This window comes from Saccostrea echinata, unplaced genomic scaffold (assembly GCF_033153115.1).
Source record: "Saccostrea echinata isolate AGI-Se365-2 ecotype Australia unplaced genomic scaffold, CSIRO_AGI_Sech_v1 ptg000009l, whole genome shotgun sequence".
Classification (NCBI taxonomy): Eukaryota; Metazoa; Mollusca; class Bivalvia; order Ostreida; family Ostreidae; genus Saccostrea; species Saccostrea echinata.
In genome coordinates, this window is record NW_026889758.1 from 52,485,990 (window position 1) to 52,506,166 (window position 20,177).

Below are 20,177 nucleotides of genomic sequence, written 5' to 3' on the forward strand. Positions count from 1 at the left end.
CTTTGGTCGCAGTTTTCTCAGCAACTACTCATCACAGGTGCTTGAAATTTTAACACACTCTTTGTTTAGGCATGCCATATGGTGGGATTCATTTTTGTACGAATCCGATGTCAACTTCCTGTTTATCCGTGCGTCCGTCCGTACCATACATAACATATTTTAGTTGTAGTTTTCTCAACAACTACTCATTGCAGATGCTTGAAATTTTAACACAGTCTTTGTTTAGGCATGCCATATAATGGGATTCATTTTTGGAACAAATCTGATGTCAACTTCCTGTTTATCCCTGCATCTGTCCGACACATACATAGCAAATTTTGGTCCTAGTTTTCTCAGCAACTACTTATCGCAGATGCTTGAAATTTTAGCACAATCTTTGTTTAGGCATGCCATATGTTGGGATTCAGTTTTTACAAATCCGATGTCAATTTCCTAATTATCACTGTCTTTGTCTATAACCGAACTTGTGTATTCACATCAGAGCGGGGGTATTATTAGTGAGCATTGGCTCACAGACTTCTTGTTATTTCTGAAATATCAATTGGTTTTTGTTCAATATTGACTCATAAAATATCATATCATAAAATACCCCAGTATACAGTATATACAGTGAAACCTGTCATATCTGACATGCACTGGGAGATATATTTTGTTTCGGAATAGACAGGGTGTTGGATTACACAGCATGAAGAACATGGAAAATAGTCAAAGGGAATGAAAATAATAGTTGGAATTCACAGTGAAATGGATTGCACTAATGTCGGATTAGACAGTTTTCACTGTAATTGAATGCAATGGGTGATAGTTTCCTACAAAAGATCCTTCACCCTTTGTATCATTTTTGGTACAATTAGTACTTTTTAAAAATTCTGAATTTAATTCAATATTTTTTGATTATATTCCTTTTATAGAATATTTACACCATCTGAAATCTTTATATTCAATTATATTGTTTCAACTTTTTGTGAAACGCTTCTAATTATAAGAGATTACAACAAATGACATCTTAATTCATCAGTAATTGTTAAAGTTCAGTTGTTCAAGATTAAAAAGATATTTATGCCTTATAGTTGTAGTACATGTATAGTAAATTTGATAGAGAGTTTGGGTTGGGTTTACCTGTAGGACATGTCAAAGGAGGCTGAGAAGAACCTCACCCCCAAACAGTGTGCAGTGTTGGACATGGCTTTGGATCACATCAAACAGTTCTTCCACGCCCAGGGCCAAGGGCTCAAGAAGACCTTCCTGGACAAAAGCCAGGAGCTCCAGAGTTTACGCTATGCCTTATCACTGTACACACAGACTACAGACACACTTATCAAGACATTTGTCAGCACACAGACGTCACAGGACCAGCCCTCATTGGAGGATACGGTGGGGGAGGTATCCATACAGGTGGATCTTTTCACACACCCTGGGACAGGGGAACATAAAGTGACCACAAAGGGTATGGAAGTTCCTCTATGTATGAGTATCCATGCATGCATACATGAATGCCTGCTATATGCCCACTTTTGTATTTATGAAAGTTTTTAGTTTAAAATAATATTTTGGATTTTTTTTTAAGAGTCAGCTACTTTTCATATCTAAGATACATGGTTTATTTTAAAAACAGCTTGGAATAATTCAAAAAAAAATTTCTTCAGAATAAAAAAAACATCGGTAATTAACCATAGTAATGGCATAAAAAAATTTTTATTTTTATTTTTAGTTGTGGCAGCCAATAACCTGAAGTGGCAAACGTCAGGCATGTTTCGTCCATTTGTGGAGGTCAATCTAATTGGTCCACATCTGAGTGATAAACGAAGAAAACATTCCACAAAATCAAAGAGCAACAACTGGTCACCAAAGTTCAATGAAACTTTCCACTTGTAAGAGAGTCTACTTGTTTTTATTTTTACTGAATATCAGTCAATCATGTGTATACTTTTATGTTAAAAGAAGGAAAAAACATGTCTCAACTTTCTAAATTTACATTTACAAAATTTCAAAATTGTTTGGAGAATCTGATAACTTTGGAGGCTTATGTGACAGCAAATTTCTATTTGACATGTTTATTTATTGCAGCATTCTTGGGAATGAAGATGAACCTGATGCATATGAACAACACATTTGTGTGAAAGACTACTGTTTTGCTCGTGAGGATAAACTGATTGGAGTTGCTGTGTTGCAGTTACGAGACATTGTAGAGAAAGGCAGCTGTGCATGCTGGTGCCATCTGGGAAGAAGGGTGCATTTAGACGAAACAGGATGGACAATTTTACGCATTCTCTCACAGAGAACTAATGACGAAGTTGCCAAAGAATTCGTCAAGTTAAAGTCCGAGTCTCGTTCGGCAGAAGATGTGTCATGAGACGAATTAAAGAAAAAATTAGAAATTGCTAATTAATTTTTTTTTTTGAAGAGAATATTACTGCCAGTTTGTGTTTTTTTAACATCAATGTCCATCGATTGCTCTGTTACCCATGTTACTATGGGATGTTGATTATTTTGGTGATAGTTGTTATTTAATTGATCGAAAGCTAATTCTTTGCAGCATATTTCCAGCTTGAAATGTAAAAGTTTGTAAATGTTTCTTGTAAATTTGAAACTTTGAAAACTATTAAGACATGTTACACATGTTTGTGAGTGAATTCTTGCAGAGAAGCTCTGCAAAAAATATGACAAAAAGATTGCAATTATATTGCAAGTATGTTAAATAAAATAGATGCATCATGAATTATCAATATTCAAGGAATTTTAAAAGAGAAATACATGTGGGACAGTAGATCTGAGTTGCTTATGGTTGCTTCAGCTAATTTTATTAGATAGTTCATGATATTTATTAAATTTGATACAATTTGGAGAATCCCTCCCCTCCCATTTATATATATTTACACGCATTAGAAATCCTCCTTTGCTGCAGAAATCCAAATGCTATATGTGATACCTGTGTTATACAAACCATGATATTGTTTTATAGGGACTGAGTGCAATTTTAATTTCTTACTAAACCCATTCAAATTCATTTACAAAACCAAAATGACCAGTTAGTGTTGCCATTTTCATTCATTCTGGTTGTGTAATTACTTGATAATTAGCTGACACCTACCAACACATGACTTTCATGACCATTTTTGATAGAATTTGTCTTCCATGGATCGTGACTTCATACACCATACTTTAGACTTCACATGAGTTGAATGTAAGGATGTCATTTTTCATTGCTTTTTTTTAATTACTTGATTTAGCTTGTTACTGATATTTATTTTTTTTTTTTCCCTCGTTCTACTTTACATTTAGAACAGCCATTGTTCAATTGTAATTTGTTTACATTCCAGTCAAAACGGATAAATCCATGATACCTGCTTATGTAATGATTTCAAACATCTTTTGCTCAAAATCGGATCTTCCCGTAGTGATATATCTCTTAATTAAAGTACATCACATAGCCGATTCATAGATGTTGGAAAATATATAAAAATATGTGACGGTATAACCATTCTCTATATGCCGTACTTGGTACATGCATGTGCATTTTACATTATTCAAAGATTTTTGTGTTGAAACACTTTTCAGATACAAATGGAATATACATGTAGGTTAAAAAAAACTGTGCGTAGTTATTTTGTATGGGATACCGGTTGTTAACCTCATTCTTAAATTTACCGCCATGCTTGTTTTTGTTGGCATCTTCATTTAGTACCTCCCTGTAATCTAGTCAGTAATCAATATAAATGGATTGTTGGATATTACTTTAACCTCTGTCAAATTCTTAAAGTCAATCACTTTAACCTCAGATTTACATGTAATTCTCTCTACTTAATTCTTGACGACATATTCTTTTTAAAAAAATGTTTTTTCTTTCCAAATTATTTTTTTCAGTGCTGTGTTAAACTATTGTACTGAATTTTTTTTTTAATAGATATATTTTTTTTACATTCTGTCCAGAGAACTGTGTATCATGATAAATTTTCATACAGGTAGGATTTTTTTATATTCACAACAAGTTTGCTATTGGAAGGAATGCTTGATTTCTGTAATTGTTGCCGTCTTTGAAAATGTTCAAACTATTTTTGTTTTCTGGTGTGTTTATTAAATATATGTGGTCAGAATTTACCATTTGTTGCATTGCATTTTAATTCCATTTATACTGAAAACATTCCATTGTTATTGTTACATTACACGTGAAAAATCAATATTACATTCAGTTTGTCTAAGAAAGTTTTAAGCAGTTTTGAATAAATACCACACTCAAAAAAAAAATCAGTATATACATACATACATACATACATACATACATACATACATATATATATATATATATATATATATATATATATATATATATATATATATATATATATATATATATATATATATATATATAATCATTTTAAAGCAGCTGCACTTGTAGAAGGCATAATTTTACTCCTTGTTTAAAAAGTATCAAAACATGGGGAAAGAATATGTGAAACATCATTTCTAATTCTAAGGTAAATATCATTACACGGATATATGTAGATTTGGCAACCAGGATAGATTTTCACCAGTTTGATGATTTAAGTTTGTAATTTTAATGATGTCTTCTGATAGATTGAATTTTTCAGTATTAGGTGTAATTTTTGTTTTGTTTTTTGAAGTTCTCATCTAGATCTGAAAAACTGTCCGTGTTAATTTTTTTAATACATTATAAGAATCTAGATTTTGTTATTTTAAAAATTATATCTATACTTGTTACTCATTTTTGTGACAGTTGTACATGTAAAAACTCAATCATACTTGATAAGTGGGTTGTATGATCTTTGACCTTTTATTCATGTTATTTGTACTTCTGGATACTAAATAAATTCCAAATTTAAATTTACCAGGTGCTTCATTGTCTGTGATAATCCTAGGGCTTAATATCCATCGCATGTGGGTCCTATAAAAGGAACCAGCATAATTTACCCCCCCCCCCCCCCCAAAAAAAAAAAAAAGAAATCAAGTAAAACTCAACTGAGGCAGATTTAATCAGAAATCTGAATTTTCAGAGTATAATAATCCACATAGATGTGAACTTCAGATAAATCTACCTACTGTATTTTACAGTCAAATACAATATGTTAACAATATTTCCCCATTTTGTCACTTATATAAAAGGAGATGGGTGAACAGGTGTGCAAATGCCTATAACTTCATATATATAAACATAGGTAATCAAAGATTACAAAGCTCATCTCGACGAATGTTATCTATAAGTAATGCAAATCTCACATCCCAAAATCAATATCCATGCAAGTTTGATTTAATAGCGATTCTCTGTAACCACTTAAACTTCTTTGCCACGCATGGTCACCGATTTTGATGAAACTTTGCCCATTATTATAACTTCACACCGGAAACATATATCAAATAGAATTTCGTTGCTATGTGTCTTGGTTGCCATGGTAACAGCCAGAAAAGTTGAAAAAATTGAGATTTTCAGCTATTTTAAATCTTTATTAAGCCTTAATAAAGACTAAGAAAAACAAACACACCATTCTCACAAACACCTGACACCTTGTTGCCACTTATGCTATAAAGAAACTATTTAGAATTTATCTCTAAGTAAGTGGTAACCATGGGTACATTTGGAATACATTATAGATGCTGAAAAATGCTGCAAAACGCTCAATATTCACAAATGATAGATGTTACATGATCAAACTCAATCAAAAACCTAAGAAAAACCATGAAAAATATTTATCTTATGTAATTAGGTATTGCCAATATTATTCTAAAAATAACTTTCGTGGTTGCCATGGTAACACAGTGTCACCATGCAAAATCTGTTGCTATGATTGGGTTAATGCTGCTATCTTGAGGAAAAATAATAAAATTCATGACTTGCACATATACATCCTTAGGACCTTGTAACACTGACAACATAAGAAAAATTGAGATTAATTGTTACTTTTCAGTGTAACCATGGAAACAGCGTACTAGTTATTTAAAGTGATATTTTTTTTCTGCCTTAGTAATTTACTTACCTTTTAATCAAGAAACATATTATTTGAATCACCTTGAATATTACTTATCTCGTAGAACTAAAGTTGAATATCATATATTGATAAAGGTTGTTCAAAAATACAACACTGTTGCTATGGTTACCAAGAAGAAAAAATGTTCGATTTTGTTAATTTTATGTCAATATTAGACCCTATGTGCCCGCTTTTTGCATCCAGTTAGAGATTGGATGGTGGTCAAAATTGAAAGTCAGGTTAGTTGTTTACATATATCAATCATAAAAGTTTTGGGAATCTACATACAAGGGTACGTATCCAAGGAAACAGAGTATTTTTCAGAATTTTATGCATATTTTTTCGCCTTATTTCCATAGCAACGCGCTATTTAAAGAATTGAAATTGAATTTTTTGAAATGTGAAAATTAGGGTCACACCAAGGCCTTTAAAAATTGATCATCAGTTATATAGAAATATGCTTTTTAAAAAGATAGGATAAGATTAAAACACTAAGAGAGTAAATTTAAAATCCCTACGTGGTATTAAAACCATGGCAACCATTGTCAGCCTATAAGAAATATCATATTTTGTCCTTGGTATATGTTACAAGGATCTCTTGTCTATTATTTGCTTGCATTTCAACCTATAATTGTTTTTATTCTTAAGTGTATGACTTAATAAAATTAAATGAACAAAATTATTACTTTTGAATTCTTTGTTTCCATAGTAACGTATGTTATAGTTGATTTACCAAACATGTTTATCATGCATTTAAGACATCAGGCCTTCAACTTTCAGAAACAGTCATTGCCACTTGTTTACTTTGCTGCAAACGTTAACTGTGGGACTCTGAACATGTTGAAAAATGCCATTTTTTAAACTTTACGACATGTTGCTATGGTAACCATGACACGTAGCAACCAATTTTTGCCTGATTTGAATTTACGGTATCAAAGACTTTATTCATAGAGAGTTTGGAGAAATTCTGAGACTATGCGTGCCACAGCTCCTATATAAAAGTTCCAGTCATTACAGAGAATGGCTCTTAAGTAGGACTTATAGTTGGAAATAGACCTAGATACATCCTCCATGCATATTTGGTCAAGGTAGGACTTATGGTTATTGAGGAATGGACCTGCTCCAAATACTTTAACGTGGTCAATCATCTGGAATATCTAGGTCAGATCCATTACCGAAGCAAGTGTGGTAGTGTCCATCCCTAGATGCAACATCCATGCAAGTTTGGTCCAAGTAGGGCTTATAGTTACTTGGGAATGGACTTGCTCCTAAAATTTTAACGGGACGCGACGCCAACGCCATAGGTATAGCATAAGCTCATCTCGACTTCGTCGAGATGAGCTCAAAAGCATATTCAATTTATGAATTTAGTATTTAGAGTAAAGTTCTCTATTGAAATTTATGAAATTACCAAAAACAAAACTTTTCTGAGGAAAATTTTCAGGGCAAAAATTATTCTGTTATTAAAAAATTAATGTATTCTTGGGGTTCGAACCTTCTCAATAAAAAATCCTGAGTATCATTTTCCTTTGAGACTAACACGCTAACCACTACGCTACACAATGTAGTACACTTATCCTAATAAATCTTTTTGTGATATGATTCTTGACTAAATGGACCTAAGTATTTCTCGAAAAGATGCGAATGTTATGTCATAAAAGTGTACTTTTAAGGTACAGTGGGTCTTTGATCCATGATTTTGTTAACCAAAAATGAATATTTTTACACTAACTTTGAGGATAAACTTTCAAAAATATGAAGCGAAGACCCACTCATATCGAAAAATTGTGTTACAGTATGAGAAAATGATCCTTTTTGCCCTCTGTAGTGTGTGTGTGCTATTTCATAGACAAATAATTTCAATCTTTGTGAGATTTTTGCAAATTGTGGAGATTTTACATAAAGTATACTTTAATTTTAGATGAAATATCAAAGAAAATTTTGTTTTTTATTTTTTCACCTTCGTGTTTTTTGTGCTTGTCAAGTTTGTTTCAGGTAAGTCGAAATTTTTTCTCTGGCTGTCCCCCCTTTCAAATACGATGCAGCACTACATCCCTCTGCTCAATGACGAAAATCTTCCAAAATAACCACAAAAAATAACTTATATTAAACCCTTCATAACAGGTAGAAATAATGTACTATATTCTTCGTGATAAAATTAACCGTTTCTGTTAGAGAGTAACTGTTAATGTATTTCAATTTTTACAAATAGTACATTGTCAGGGAAGGTAAACAAAAGGATTTTTCAAATACATTTTACGATAAAGTTTTCCTGAAATATTAATTATTTTCAATAATAAATACTATCTTCAAACTAGTCAAAAATAATATGGAAGTTTATTTCTATTGTAAATCTTTAAATCGTTGAGATGCGTTGAATTCTCTCTCCCTCTCTCCCTCTTCATTCTCAAAATTTTGCATTGTATCAATTAAATTAAAATACATGTATATATGTGCACAAATTAAATAATTTGTTCTAAAATGGACATGACAAATCTCAAGTGATCTCAGGTTGAAATTTAAGACACGACATGTAAGTAGAATGCCTCAGTTGAGTCTTGGCATGTCAAGATTTATACTTATATTTGCTTTGTGTCTAATGTAGTCAAATATCTGGATTTAGAATTACTTACGCATGAATAGTGTTAGCAAGTGAAATGCAATCTTTTTGGTAAGATGCTTTCCAATTTTTTTGAATCTCACTCAATCCTTCATATCGAAAATAATTTTCTTTTAAATTAACCAAAACAAATGGGGGGGGGGGGTCCTTTTTCGATCTTGTAACTTAATGTGTGCCATTTTGCAGTAAAAATGTTGAAGATACATGTACATATATGTGTTTTCTTTGGAATTTTTCTTGAATGCTAAATTTTTTGCGACTGATGTGATGCTTTGCATCAATTTAGTTTTCAAAAAAAATTATCTATTTATTTTTAATTATTTTTTATTTATTTTATTTTATTACTATAATTATAATAATTATAATTATAATTTTTTAAATTTAATTAGTTTCAAGTACATACACTGCAGCAATCAGTTATTGTACTCGGGTTCGAGATACTTTAAAATGAATAATAGGTGGCGCTATGTAATAAACTTCCTGTAAACAGCAACAAGCATGATCGGGGGATCCAGCCCAATCATTGTTCTGAGTAAGTTTTTCTTTGTCACATACTTCTCCTGAGTATGGCTAACCTAAATTTTCTTTAAAATACATGTTTTCTTTTCTTTAGACCAGAACACAAAGCGCGAATCTGGTCGCAAAGTCCAGATAGGGAATATTGCAGCAGGCAAGGTAGGGAAACATGTTTTCACATGGTCGTCGCCATGGTGGAATGTTCCAGATCGAGAAAGCTAATTCTATTAAGTTGTTTTAATTAAAACAGTGAAAAGACTCTTGTTTATAGATCGTTTAGGTTTGTTTAAAAGCTTAATTCTTGAAAGTCCTACTTCTGCTTTAATTCATATATAAATTCATTTAAATTGTAAGAAATATTGTTGAGAAAATTCGGTCTATATTACAGGCCATTGCAGACATCATAAGAACATGTCTTGGACCAAGATCAATGTTGAAGGTTTGTCTCTTAGCTAGTGTCCATTGAATATTTCAGAAAATTAAATGTAATATGTGATAATTGATTTATGTGTACTGTACCAATTACATTCTGTCAAAGAAGCAGACATTCTTCTCAATAGTCAGTATCTTCGGAGATCAGGGTTCGACATTCACGCTCGTCACCTCGTCATTTCCACCCCCGATTGATTTTGGACGACCTGATTTTCAGTCTGGCTCGCCCAAATGACGACCTGGGACGAGTTGGGAATATTCAATAATAATGTTTAATATTTTAAAATAAACTTCATAAGGCCTTGAAAAGATTGTTTCCTGTAACCCGACCGACCCATTCAATTAGCAGCCGCGTGGATTTTTGTTTCTGCCAAATCTGGGTTTGATCAATCAGCTGATGTAATTTTTACCAAAAGTGTTAAATTAAGTTTTATTTGAGATATAAAATATGTAAACCTAGTCAACAATCACCATAAATATAAAGAGTAATGATCATTATTGTAACATCTAGCATTTCCCCCACAACTTTCTGATGTTCGTTTTCTGCTGCTAGACAGCCATGTTGGGTGTCCACTGTAAACATCCCACCTGGTTAATTCAGTCCAGGGATGTTTGATCCCATTATTTAGGCCTTTTTGGTGAGTGAAAATGAATGTTTTAAACTAGAAACTTTATTTTGTGTCAATATGTGAGGTGAGATTGTATATTAGCAAAATAAATAAATAAATAAATAAATAAATAAATAAATAAATAAATAAATAAATAAATAAATACATAAATAAATAAATAAATAAATAAATAAATACATAAATACATAAATAAATAAATAAATAAATAAATAAATAAATTCCCATCCTACCAACCCTTGATTTATTGGGAATATTACATGTATACATGAATCAAACATAATTTTTTTAAAGCCTAATTAGCATTCTGATTCTGCTTATTAATATTTGTTGCTTGTTTTTTTTTTGTTTGATAAAATACTGGAAGACAGCTTTTGATATTCCGAAAATGTCTGGTTTACATTTCCTAATAGCACAACTTCTGTTATCTTAACAAATTTTAAACAATTGCACATTTTTGTTTCTTTTGATATTTTGTTCGGGCGACCTGAAATTCATTCGGGCAACCTGAAATCAGTACCAAGGTTGCCCAAATGGCGAGACCAAATTTTAACGAGTGTCGAACCCTGGGAGATCCATCAGTCGTTATCCCTAATTCGACTATGTCTGTTTTGTAAATAAATTTGAAATACTGTTTCATTTTGTTATTCATACCTTACTTGTGAATTGAACTGATTGTTTAGAAAAAAATGTCTTTATTGTTTGATTACATCTTGTTCAAAGTACAACATTTACCAAGCAACATTTTGAAAAACAGGTCCTAGGCAGGGGTCTAGAATTACGCTTTCCCATTGCCCGGGGCAAGTGAGATTCATCTCGGGAAAGATAGTTTTCATGATAAACTTACCCGAACGGGAAAGTAATAAATTTCAGGCTGAGCCAGCAAAACTTTTTGAGTTTATTAAAATAAATCAATAACAATAAACATCCAATTACATTGTATTAGAATCTGCACAAGTCTGCTACATTTCGTTTATTTAATCTCCAATACTTATCATAGGAAGTCCAATTACTTCTATAATATCGGAACCAATCCGGAAAGATCTCAAAATTATGGAATGGCTTTTAAAACAGAAATGATGTTTTGAAAACAATGTTTTGTCAAAATGTGATTAAATCAATAGATATTTTAACAAAATAATAAACAAGTACATAATAATTGCTTTTAGATGGTGTATACATTAAAACCACACAATAAAAAAAAATAACAAAATAGAGTTGTTTATATTTTTCTAGATTTTTAGGTCACCTGAGTCACTCAGGTGACCTATTGCTATCTGTTTTCGTCCGTCGTCGGTCGTAAACTTTGGAACATTTTCAGCTTCTTCTCTTGAACCACTGAACCAATTTCAACCAATTTTGGCATATAGCATCAATGGGTGAAAGGGTACAAAAATTGTGAATTTCATGGTCCCTGCCCCCCTGGGGCCTGAGGGGTGGGGCTAAAACCATCAAAATTAGTGCTATCTTTAAAAATCTTCTTCTTTACTCCTGAACATCAAGCAGTCAAACTGTTGGCATGATTGTAATAAGCATTGAGCCCTCTACCAAAATTGTGAAATTCATGGCCCCAGGGTCAGGGGTTCTGGTGCTAGGGCGGGGCTAGATAGATCATATAGTGAAAGTGCATTATTTCTTTGAAAATCTTCTTCTCTACTCCTGGGTATTATTTAAACAAATTAAATACATAGTTATGATAAGCAAGAGTGACTCTACCAAAATTGTGAAATTCATAGCCCCAGGGTCAAGGGTTCTGGGCTAGGGTGGGGCTATGTAGATCATATAGTGAAAGTGCATTATTTCTTTGAAAATCTTCTTCTCTACACCTGGGTATTATTTAAACAAATGAAATACATAGTTATGATAAGCAAGGATGCCTCTTCCAAAATTGTGAAATTCATGGCCCAGGGATCAGGGGTTCTGGTGTTAGGATGGGGCTATATAGATCCTATAGTGAAGGTGAATTATTTCTTTGAAAATCTTCTTCTCTGCCCCTGGGTATTATTTAAACAAATTAAATACATAGTTATGATAAGCAAGAGTGACTCTACCAAAATTGTGAAATTCATAGCCCCAGGGTCAGGGGTTCTGGTGCTAGGGCGGGGCTATATAGATCATATATGAAAGTGCATTATTTCTTTGGAAATATTCTTTTCTGCTCCTGGGTATTATTTAAACAAATTAAATACATAGTTATGATAAGCAAGAGTGACTCTACCAGAATTGTGAAATTCTTGCCCCAGGGTCAGGGGTTCTGGTGCTAGGGTGGAGCTACATGTTATATAGATCATATAGTGAAAGTGCATTATTTCTTTGAAAATCTTCTTCTCTACTCCTGGGTTTTATTTAAATAAATGAAATACATAGTTATGGTAAGCAAGGATGCCTCTTCCAAAATTGTGAAATTCATGGCCCAGTAATCAGGGGTTCTGGTGTTAGGATGGGGCTATATAGATCCTATAGTGAAGGTGAATTATTTCTTTGAAAATCTTCTTCTCTGCCCCTGGGTATTATTTAAACAAATTAAATACATAGTTATGATAAGCAAGAGTGACTCTACCAAAATTGTGAAATTCATAGCCCCAGGGTCAAGGGTTCTGGTGAAAAAAAAAAGGGGGGGGGGGCTCTGTTGATTATATAGTGAAAAAGCAAAATTTCTTTGAAAATATTCTTTTCTGTTCCTGGTTAAAAAGCAAAGAAGCTAAGTGTATAGTTATGATGAGCAAGAGTGCTTCTTCCAGAGTAGTGAATTGCATAACCCCTGGGTCAGATGTCTGGTGTAAGGGTGGGGCTCTTGATAATATAGTGAAAATGCATTAATTCTATTAAATAGTCCTGTCTACTCTTAGTGTTAAGCAGATAAACAAAGTGATTACTTATGATGAGCAAACTTCTGGTCCCAGGGTGAGAGGATCTGGTGTTTCTTGCTGGGGAGGGGGGGGGTCTATTGATAATATAGTGAATCTGTAATAAAAATGCATTATTTCTTTTAAAATCTTCTCTGCACCTGGGCATATCAGAGGCAAAAAGAGTAAAAGTTTTAATAAGGAAGAGTATTTTTACCAGATTTTTGAACACCTGGACCATTTGGTCAAGTGTTCTGGTCCTGGCCAGGGCTCTATTAATTTGTATTCTACTGAGAGGAGTTATTCCCCTTTGCCATTTACTTTTGATAATTAATCACTGTAAGTAATGTACTTGAAAGGTTAATGGAATAAGAGAATTATGCAAGAATGTTTATTGTATAATACATAAGGACTTTCATAGTTTTAATGATCAGATGATACTTGTAAGTAATAGATAAATAAAAATGAGACAAAAATAACTTGTCTTTTTGAATGTTCATCAAAGACCAAGAGAAGCCAATGTAAGAGATTTTAACAAGGAATTAAAATAGTACAGAAGCACTGATAGTTTGCTATTTAATATACTGTATGGTGATAGTGATAAATGGGGAACAGATTAGAATCTAATTTATGAACTGTTAATGAATACTAGACTAATTATTTTGTTGATCCTGATCACCCTATTTTTCTTGCTTTTGGGCAACAAAGCTTCACCTTTCAGTTCATTTTATACTCTATGGATCCTCTAAATTGTTGTATTATACTCAGGTGACCGTTAAGGCCCTTGGGCCTCTTGTTGTTTTCAAGTTCTGTTTTAGGTTAATTAATGATATGTTTTCAAATAAATAAACCAGTAAAATTAAATGATTTTCTGATATGTTTTCAAAAAAAAAAAAAAATCAGTAAAACTAGATGATTTTCTCTATCTTTTCGGGGGCAAGTGAATTTTGAATCTCGGCAAGTGGATTCCCAGTCATTACTTGCCCGTGGGCAAGTGAATTTAAAAAAAAATTCTAGACCCCTGCTAGGGTCGTGATCTCAATGACATTATAAAGGCCGAAAATACCAATTTGGATAGATGACTTCTGTTGACATAATGTAAACAAAGCGAACGGTACCACCAGATAGGTTGTAAGAAAAATATATGTTAGACTTTCTTATCAATCATATGTAGTAATAGAGGATTTATGCTGTGGTGAAATTTTTTTTATGACTATGTTTTATACCTGTTTTGACTTATCATTGTCTGCAGTTGTAAAATATGACAAAAACAATCCAAATAAAATTTTTCTAATGATGTCGGGTGGACCCAATCTTTGGAGATACTCGAGAAAAATAAAAGGGGCACGACTCTAGAACCATAACAAATTTATAAGGGTCTCTGAAGATATATTCTGTATATAATATAAATCATATAAAAAAAAAAATGGTCAAATTCATTAAGAATTTGTTATTGTCTAATTTAAAATAGATGTTAATGGATCCTATGGGAGGAATAGTGATGACAAACGATGGAAATGCTATTCTTAGAGAGGTAGGATTATTTAATTGAATGTTTGCATATATAACAGTATTTTTTGTAACTAAACTGAGATTCCTTTGACTCTAATCCCCGCTTTTATTTCTGCTTTTATATCTGGTGTGCCTCTCCTACTCTGCCTAAACTCTGCCTACACTCTGCCTAAACTCTGCCTACCTTTTACAACTTTAGTGTTGACTCTCCTCTGACAGGTTTTGGACTTGTCAGGTCCAGAGGTTGATGCCTCACTAAAAGAAGTGAGAAATTAAGAAAAGATAATGAAAAAAAATCTGACCTGGATCTAAACCCTTAACCCCTGTTCACTTTGCAGACTAACTTATTATGATTAACCCTGCTAGTCAAACAAGAAGATCAAATTGGTAATTTATTTGAATTTTTTTTTTCCAGATCAATGTACAGCATCCAGCTGCCAAATCCATGATAGAGGTCGCCCGCACGCAGGATGAGGAAGTGGGAGATGGTACCACCTCCGTCATTATACTTGGTGGGTAGTTATGATTAATGAAACTGAAACATCATTTATAGGTACTCTCTTAAAGGGGTTGTAATTCAGCTAGTAAATTTTGGTTGTATTTTTTTTTTTTTTTTTTTTTTTTTTTTTTTTTTTTTTTTTTTTTGTATGGAATATATGGTTGATACATACAGATCTAATATCACAACAAGTATTGCTTGATAGAATAAGTTTTAGATTTAACCTTAATTTTGGCAAAAACTTCTCAAATCTGATGTGAACAAATTTTAAAAAGAGCACTTCTGCAAAACTTACAGTTGGTCCTGCTGGATGAAACAGTAATAGAGGCTACCGTTTTAAATTTATATTGCATTCCATTTGATCTGTACAAACAGATTCTTAATACATCATCTGTATTTTAACATAATGGTACTAATTTATTTTAGGAGGAGAGATGCTTTCAGTGGCCGAGCCCTTTTTACAGCAACATATGCACCCCACGGTGATCATTAGTGCTTTCAGACAGGCCTTGGAGGATCTGGTCGAAATCCTTAGGGATAAAATCAGGTTAAAAATTGCATTGTTTTAAGTCATTGTTGTTTGTGTATGAAATTTTGAATTCACCACACTTTCAGAAGTAAATCTAAAATAACTTACTTAAAAAAGATGACAAAATTGTGCTCAATGCACTAATGTCTTACCTACTTAAGTTAGTTTCTGAACAACATGTGATTATTGTTTATTAAAGTGTTCCAGTTGACATCACTAACAGAGATGAGATGATGAAGATAGTCAAAAGTTGTGTAGGAACAAAATTCATTAGCAAATGGTAAGTAATTAAAATCAATTTTGATGATGCACATATCCAAAACATTTCTATATATACATGTATATAATTTGTATGTGGATGTTGCAAGTAAATTTTATAAAAGGAAACATGGAAATAGTATCTCAAGCAGCATTTTCTGTGTTTCAGGGCTAATTTGGCTTGTGAGATTGCCCTGAAAGCTACAGCTACTGTCCTATTAGAAGAAAATGGAAGGAGAGAAATAGATATTAAAAGATATGCCAAAGTAGAAAAGGTAGGTGATCTACCTTATTTTACCTTAACCTTTACAAAAGTACTGGTCAGATTTTGATAACAGAGTGAGCATGCTACTGTCCATCTGTTTGAGATCACTGAACTTTCAAAACCATTTACAGTGTATCTTATTAAATCTCATCCATGAAAAATATAATCTTTTGTATATTAATATATATATTTTTTTGTTACAATGTATGCTAAACTGAGCATGTCTCTTGCATTGAAACTTAATTGATGCTATATTATTAGAAACTAATTTCTTTTACAGATTCCTGGTGGTACGATAGAAGATTCCAAAGTCTTAACTGGAGTCATGCTTAACAAAGACATTGTCCACCCTAAAATGAAAAGGTCTGTCAAAATTGAGAAGAATTTTTAAAAAATGTTAAAAATATATGTATATTATAAGAAATTACTAATTATTTTGGAGATTTTGAAAAAGAATTTTTTTTTTTGCAGGAGGATAGAAAATCCTAGAATATTATTATTGGACTGTAACCTAGAGTACAAGAAAGGAGAGAGTCAGGTAATACTGTAGACCAACTTCCCATTAAAGTTTATTGAGGATGGAGAATTTTATCACTGAGAATAGTTCTATTGTTCCGGCATTTTGAAAAAGAAGACTAGGTTTTAAAAAATCATAATAAAGAAAAATAAGCATAAACATGTCATGGAATGGTTGAATGAAAATAAATTTTAAAAAAGCATGAAAGCTATTTAGTCTCAAAGACTATTTGATTTATGGGCCAACATTCCAAGCTCAATAAAATGAACTAAAATATGGATGTATCCTATTGTGCTTCATTAGATAAATAAGTTATTTTTACTAAAAATAAATACTTCAACCAAAAATTTGTTTCTTTTTTGCAGACAAACATTGAAATTACAAAAGAAGAAGATTTTTCGTAAGTACACATATTTTTGTGTTATAGATGTTGATATACATAGATGTATATTATGGATATGTACTGTTAGGTACTAAAAGTTTTGCACAAACTTGAAATTCCTCAGCTTTTGAAATGAGACTTTCATTTCTGTTTTTCAGTAAGATTTTGCAAATGGAAGAGGAATACGTCAAAAAGATCTGTGATGAAGTGATTGCTGTCAAACCAGACTTGGTCATTACGGAGAAAGGAGTTTCTGATCTAGCCCAACATTTTCTGGTGAAGGCAGGCATTAGCTGTATCCGAAGAGTACGAAAGTCTGACAACAACAGAATAGCACGGTACTGACTAGTGAAGTCTTAAGAGGCATATAAGTCTCTTTAGCTTGATTTTATTGCATTTACATGTACAAGAGCAGTATGCTTAAAGAAGATTGTGAAGCATGAAATATTTTTTCTGCAGAAGTGCCATTTGTCATTCAAAATACTTGAAAAATGTTTAAATGAATATTATTATTCAGCAAGTTGACCAGAGAAAGAATAATAATGTTAGGTAATTTATGAAATAATTATGGGCAATTGAAGGTCCATTTGATGTGAATGATTTCTGATGCTTACAGTGCTTGTGGAGCCACTATTGTCAATAGAACTGATGAGATTCGAGAAGAAGATGTTGGAACAGAATGTGGACTGTTTTACATTGAAAAGATTGGTGATGAGTAAGTTGTATCATTATTTATTTTAATACAGCAGGCAAAGACCACACGTGAAATGGAAAAATAGGCCATTAAAGAAAGCACAAGAATTTTTAGTGTGTTTTCAGATGATGGATGTTTTTCAAAAATGATTTTTAATATTCTTTTCATGTTTTCTGCTTGATTACTTTGATACTTTGTATTTAAAGAATTGAAAATTTACAGGTATTTCACATTCTTGGTGGAGTGTAAGAATCCCAAAGCCTGCACGATCCTGCTCCGTGGAGCCAGCAAGGACATCCTGATGGAAGTGGAGAGAAACCTGCAGGATGCTATGAATGTGTGTAGAAATGTAATGCTGGAGCCTTACCTTGTTCCTGGAGGTGGGGCAGCAGAAATGGCACTGTCTCAGGTAAGTCGTATACACTAATACAGAGCTATCAGATAAATATTTCCCATGCATCTTGTACAATGAACCATTTGGTTACTTTGGAAATTACTTTCTGTTTTCCTCAGACCTTTTTCTTTTCCTTGCCAAACAAATATGACTTCATGATTTATATATACTCTGCTTAGCACCCTTTCTGACTGGTGAATACAGATTTCATACATCATTATGATTTTAGGAAATAAATGTTTCACTATGGTCCCCTTTAAAAAATAATTTAGTTATAGTAGGAATCAAGAATAGAGTTTATGAGGTCTAATGTACTAAAAAAAAATTTCAGGCTTTGAATGAGAAGGCTAAGAGTATTACTGGGGTACACCAGTGGCCTTACAGAGCCGTTAGTCGAGCTCTGGAGGTCATTCCTAAGACTCTAATTCAAAACTGTGGAGCCAGCACAATCAGAACCCTTACTGCCCTCAGAGTAAGTAACATCTTTAGATTTTTTGTTAAAATTTTTATGCTTAAAGGACTACCTGGGAATTGAAATATACTGTTTAAAGACTTTGCTTTGGGAAGGTGTTCTTTAAATTAAATTAACTTTGCCACCTGTAAATGTAAAATACATGTATATGCTTTGTCATAATTCTTGTCGATACAAGAAAAGAACAATTTCAATACAATTTTTTCAAGACATACAATGTATAACAAGAACAAAGAATCCAGTTTGTTTAAGTAGGAAATAAATTTAGATGAAGAGTGATTGTAACCAATGATTTATGTTTTAACAAGGCTAAGCATGCCACTGCCAACAACAGTAGCTGGGGTGTGGATGGAGAGACTGGAAAAGTGGTAGACATGAAGGATTATGGAATCTGGGAACCATTTGCAGTCAAAGTCCAAACCTATAAAACTGCTATAGAGGTAAATTCACTCCCATCATAGGCTTTTATGTTTAATTGAATTGGATAAATTAGATATTCCTTATTAATTAAAGGTCACAAAGATACATTGTACATGTATGTAATAGAGCCTCATATTAACATTAACACCTCCATTTTCTTGCAGACTGCTGTATTACTTCTGAGAATTGATGATATTGTATCTGGAGTGAAGAAGCAGGGAGACACTGGTGGTGCCCCGGGAGGAGGTGCCCCCAGTGCCCCTCCAGATGCCTCAGAAGGACCAGAGGCATAGACGTTTCCTAATAACAATTAGATTCACTGTCCATTATGACAATGTGTTCACAGATCGCTGGAATCAGTCCCCTCATATTGAACAAATGTGAAGCTTGCTGTATTAATTTAAGATTATGTTTTTGCCTATCAAGAGGCATTTAATGTACATGTATTCATGTATTTTGTAATTCATATTTATCTAAAACTAAATTGTGATTTGGAAATAAAGTCCTACTTGAATTTGTATTTGATATTCTTTGTTACTTAAAGTATTGCACAACTTCTTTTAAGGAAATTTTACATATAAAATGCAGTCAAACCTCTTTATCTCGAACTCAGTTGGACCCAGAAAAACTTAAATATCCAAGGATTTGTTATATCCAGGATAAAGTACTGAAGAGAATTAAGGGGTTGGGACTTCCAAATCACTTTGACATATCCATGGCATTCGAGATATCGGTGTTATAGATACAGAGGTTCAACAGTTACTGTAGAAAACAAGGTTGAAGATACATGAAATGAGCAGGGATACTTCCACTACAGTTTTTTTTATTCGAAAATAAAAAAAAGGTTTATATGATAATAAGGTTTATATGATAATAAAGCATGCAGTGAAATTAATTATTCTGAACAGGGACATAATTTTATAATTATATATACTAAATATATATATGTACATGTATAGACGATACATTCCCCTCTTATCAAGGAGCAGATGATTTAGAAATTTGCTCTTGTGAAAACTGCCATTAGCTTTAAATACATACATGTAGTAAAGCAGTTTTGATGACAAAGTAACGCTCAATTAAACCAGGGACATAAACGGTATAACATTAAGTACATGTATGTTTTAATAATGCAATTTAAATATGGTATTTATGTAATCTACAAATATTTTTGATTAATATACAATGTGGATCAGCATTCTAAAACGATGATA

The 20,177-nt window shown here is 32.5% G+C and overlaps 2 protein-coding genes across 5 annotated transcripts in view; both read left to right on the forward strand.

Moving 5' to 3' along the window:
- The window catches only part of LOC133183092 (protein unc-13 homolog A-like), a 107,947-nt gene extending 103,678 nt beyond the window's left edge, over positions 1-4,269 (forward strand). For all 4 annotated transcript variants that reach the window (XM_061318038.1, XM_061318036.1, XM_061318037.1 and 1 more), the window contains 3 exons: positions 1,126-1,447; positions 1,712-1,871; positions 2,068-4,269. In XM_061318038.1, the coding sequence (XP_061174022.1) occupies positions 1,126-1,447; positions 1,712-1,871; positions 2,068-2,353 (768 nt within the window). In that variant the 3' untranslated portion in view covers positions 2,354-4,269. The remainder of the gene's footprint in view (positions 1-1,125; positions 1,448-1,711; positions 1,872-2,067) is intronic.
- A 4,751-nt stretch (positions 4,270-9,020) lies between these two features.
- Positions 9,021-19,483, forward strand: LOC133183087 (T-complex protein 1 subunit gamma-like). Its single transcript, XM_061318028.1, has 17 exons — positions 9,021-9,133; positions 9,215-9,276; positions 9,506-9,556; positions 14,493-14,555; positions 14,949-15,045; positions 15,459-15,579; positions 15,761-15,841; positions 15,989-16,094; positions 16,365-16,447; positions 16,556-16,622; positions 16,967-17,001; positions 17,142-17,321; positions 17,600-17,698; positions 17,900-18,086; positions 18,403-18,543; positions 18,852-18,983; positions 19,128-19,483. Exons 1-17 carry the CDS (start codon positions 9,100-9,102, stop codon positions 19,254-19,256), a joined length of 1,668 nt encoding a protein of 555 aa, XP_061174012.1. The 5' UTR covers positions 9,021-9,099; the 3' UTR covers positions 19,257-19,483.
- Positions 19,484-20,177: the final 694 nt, after the last annotated feature.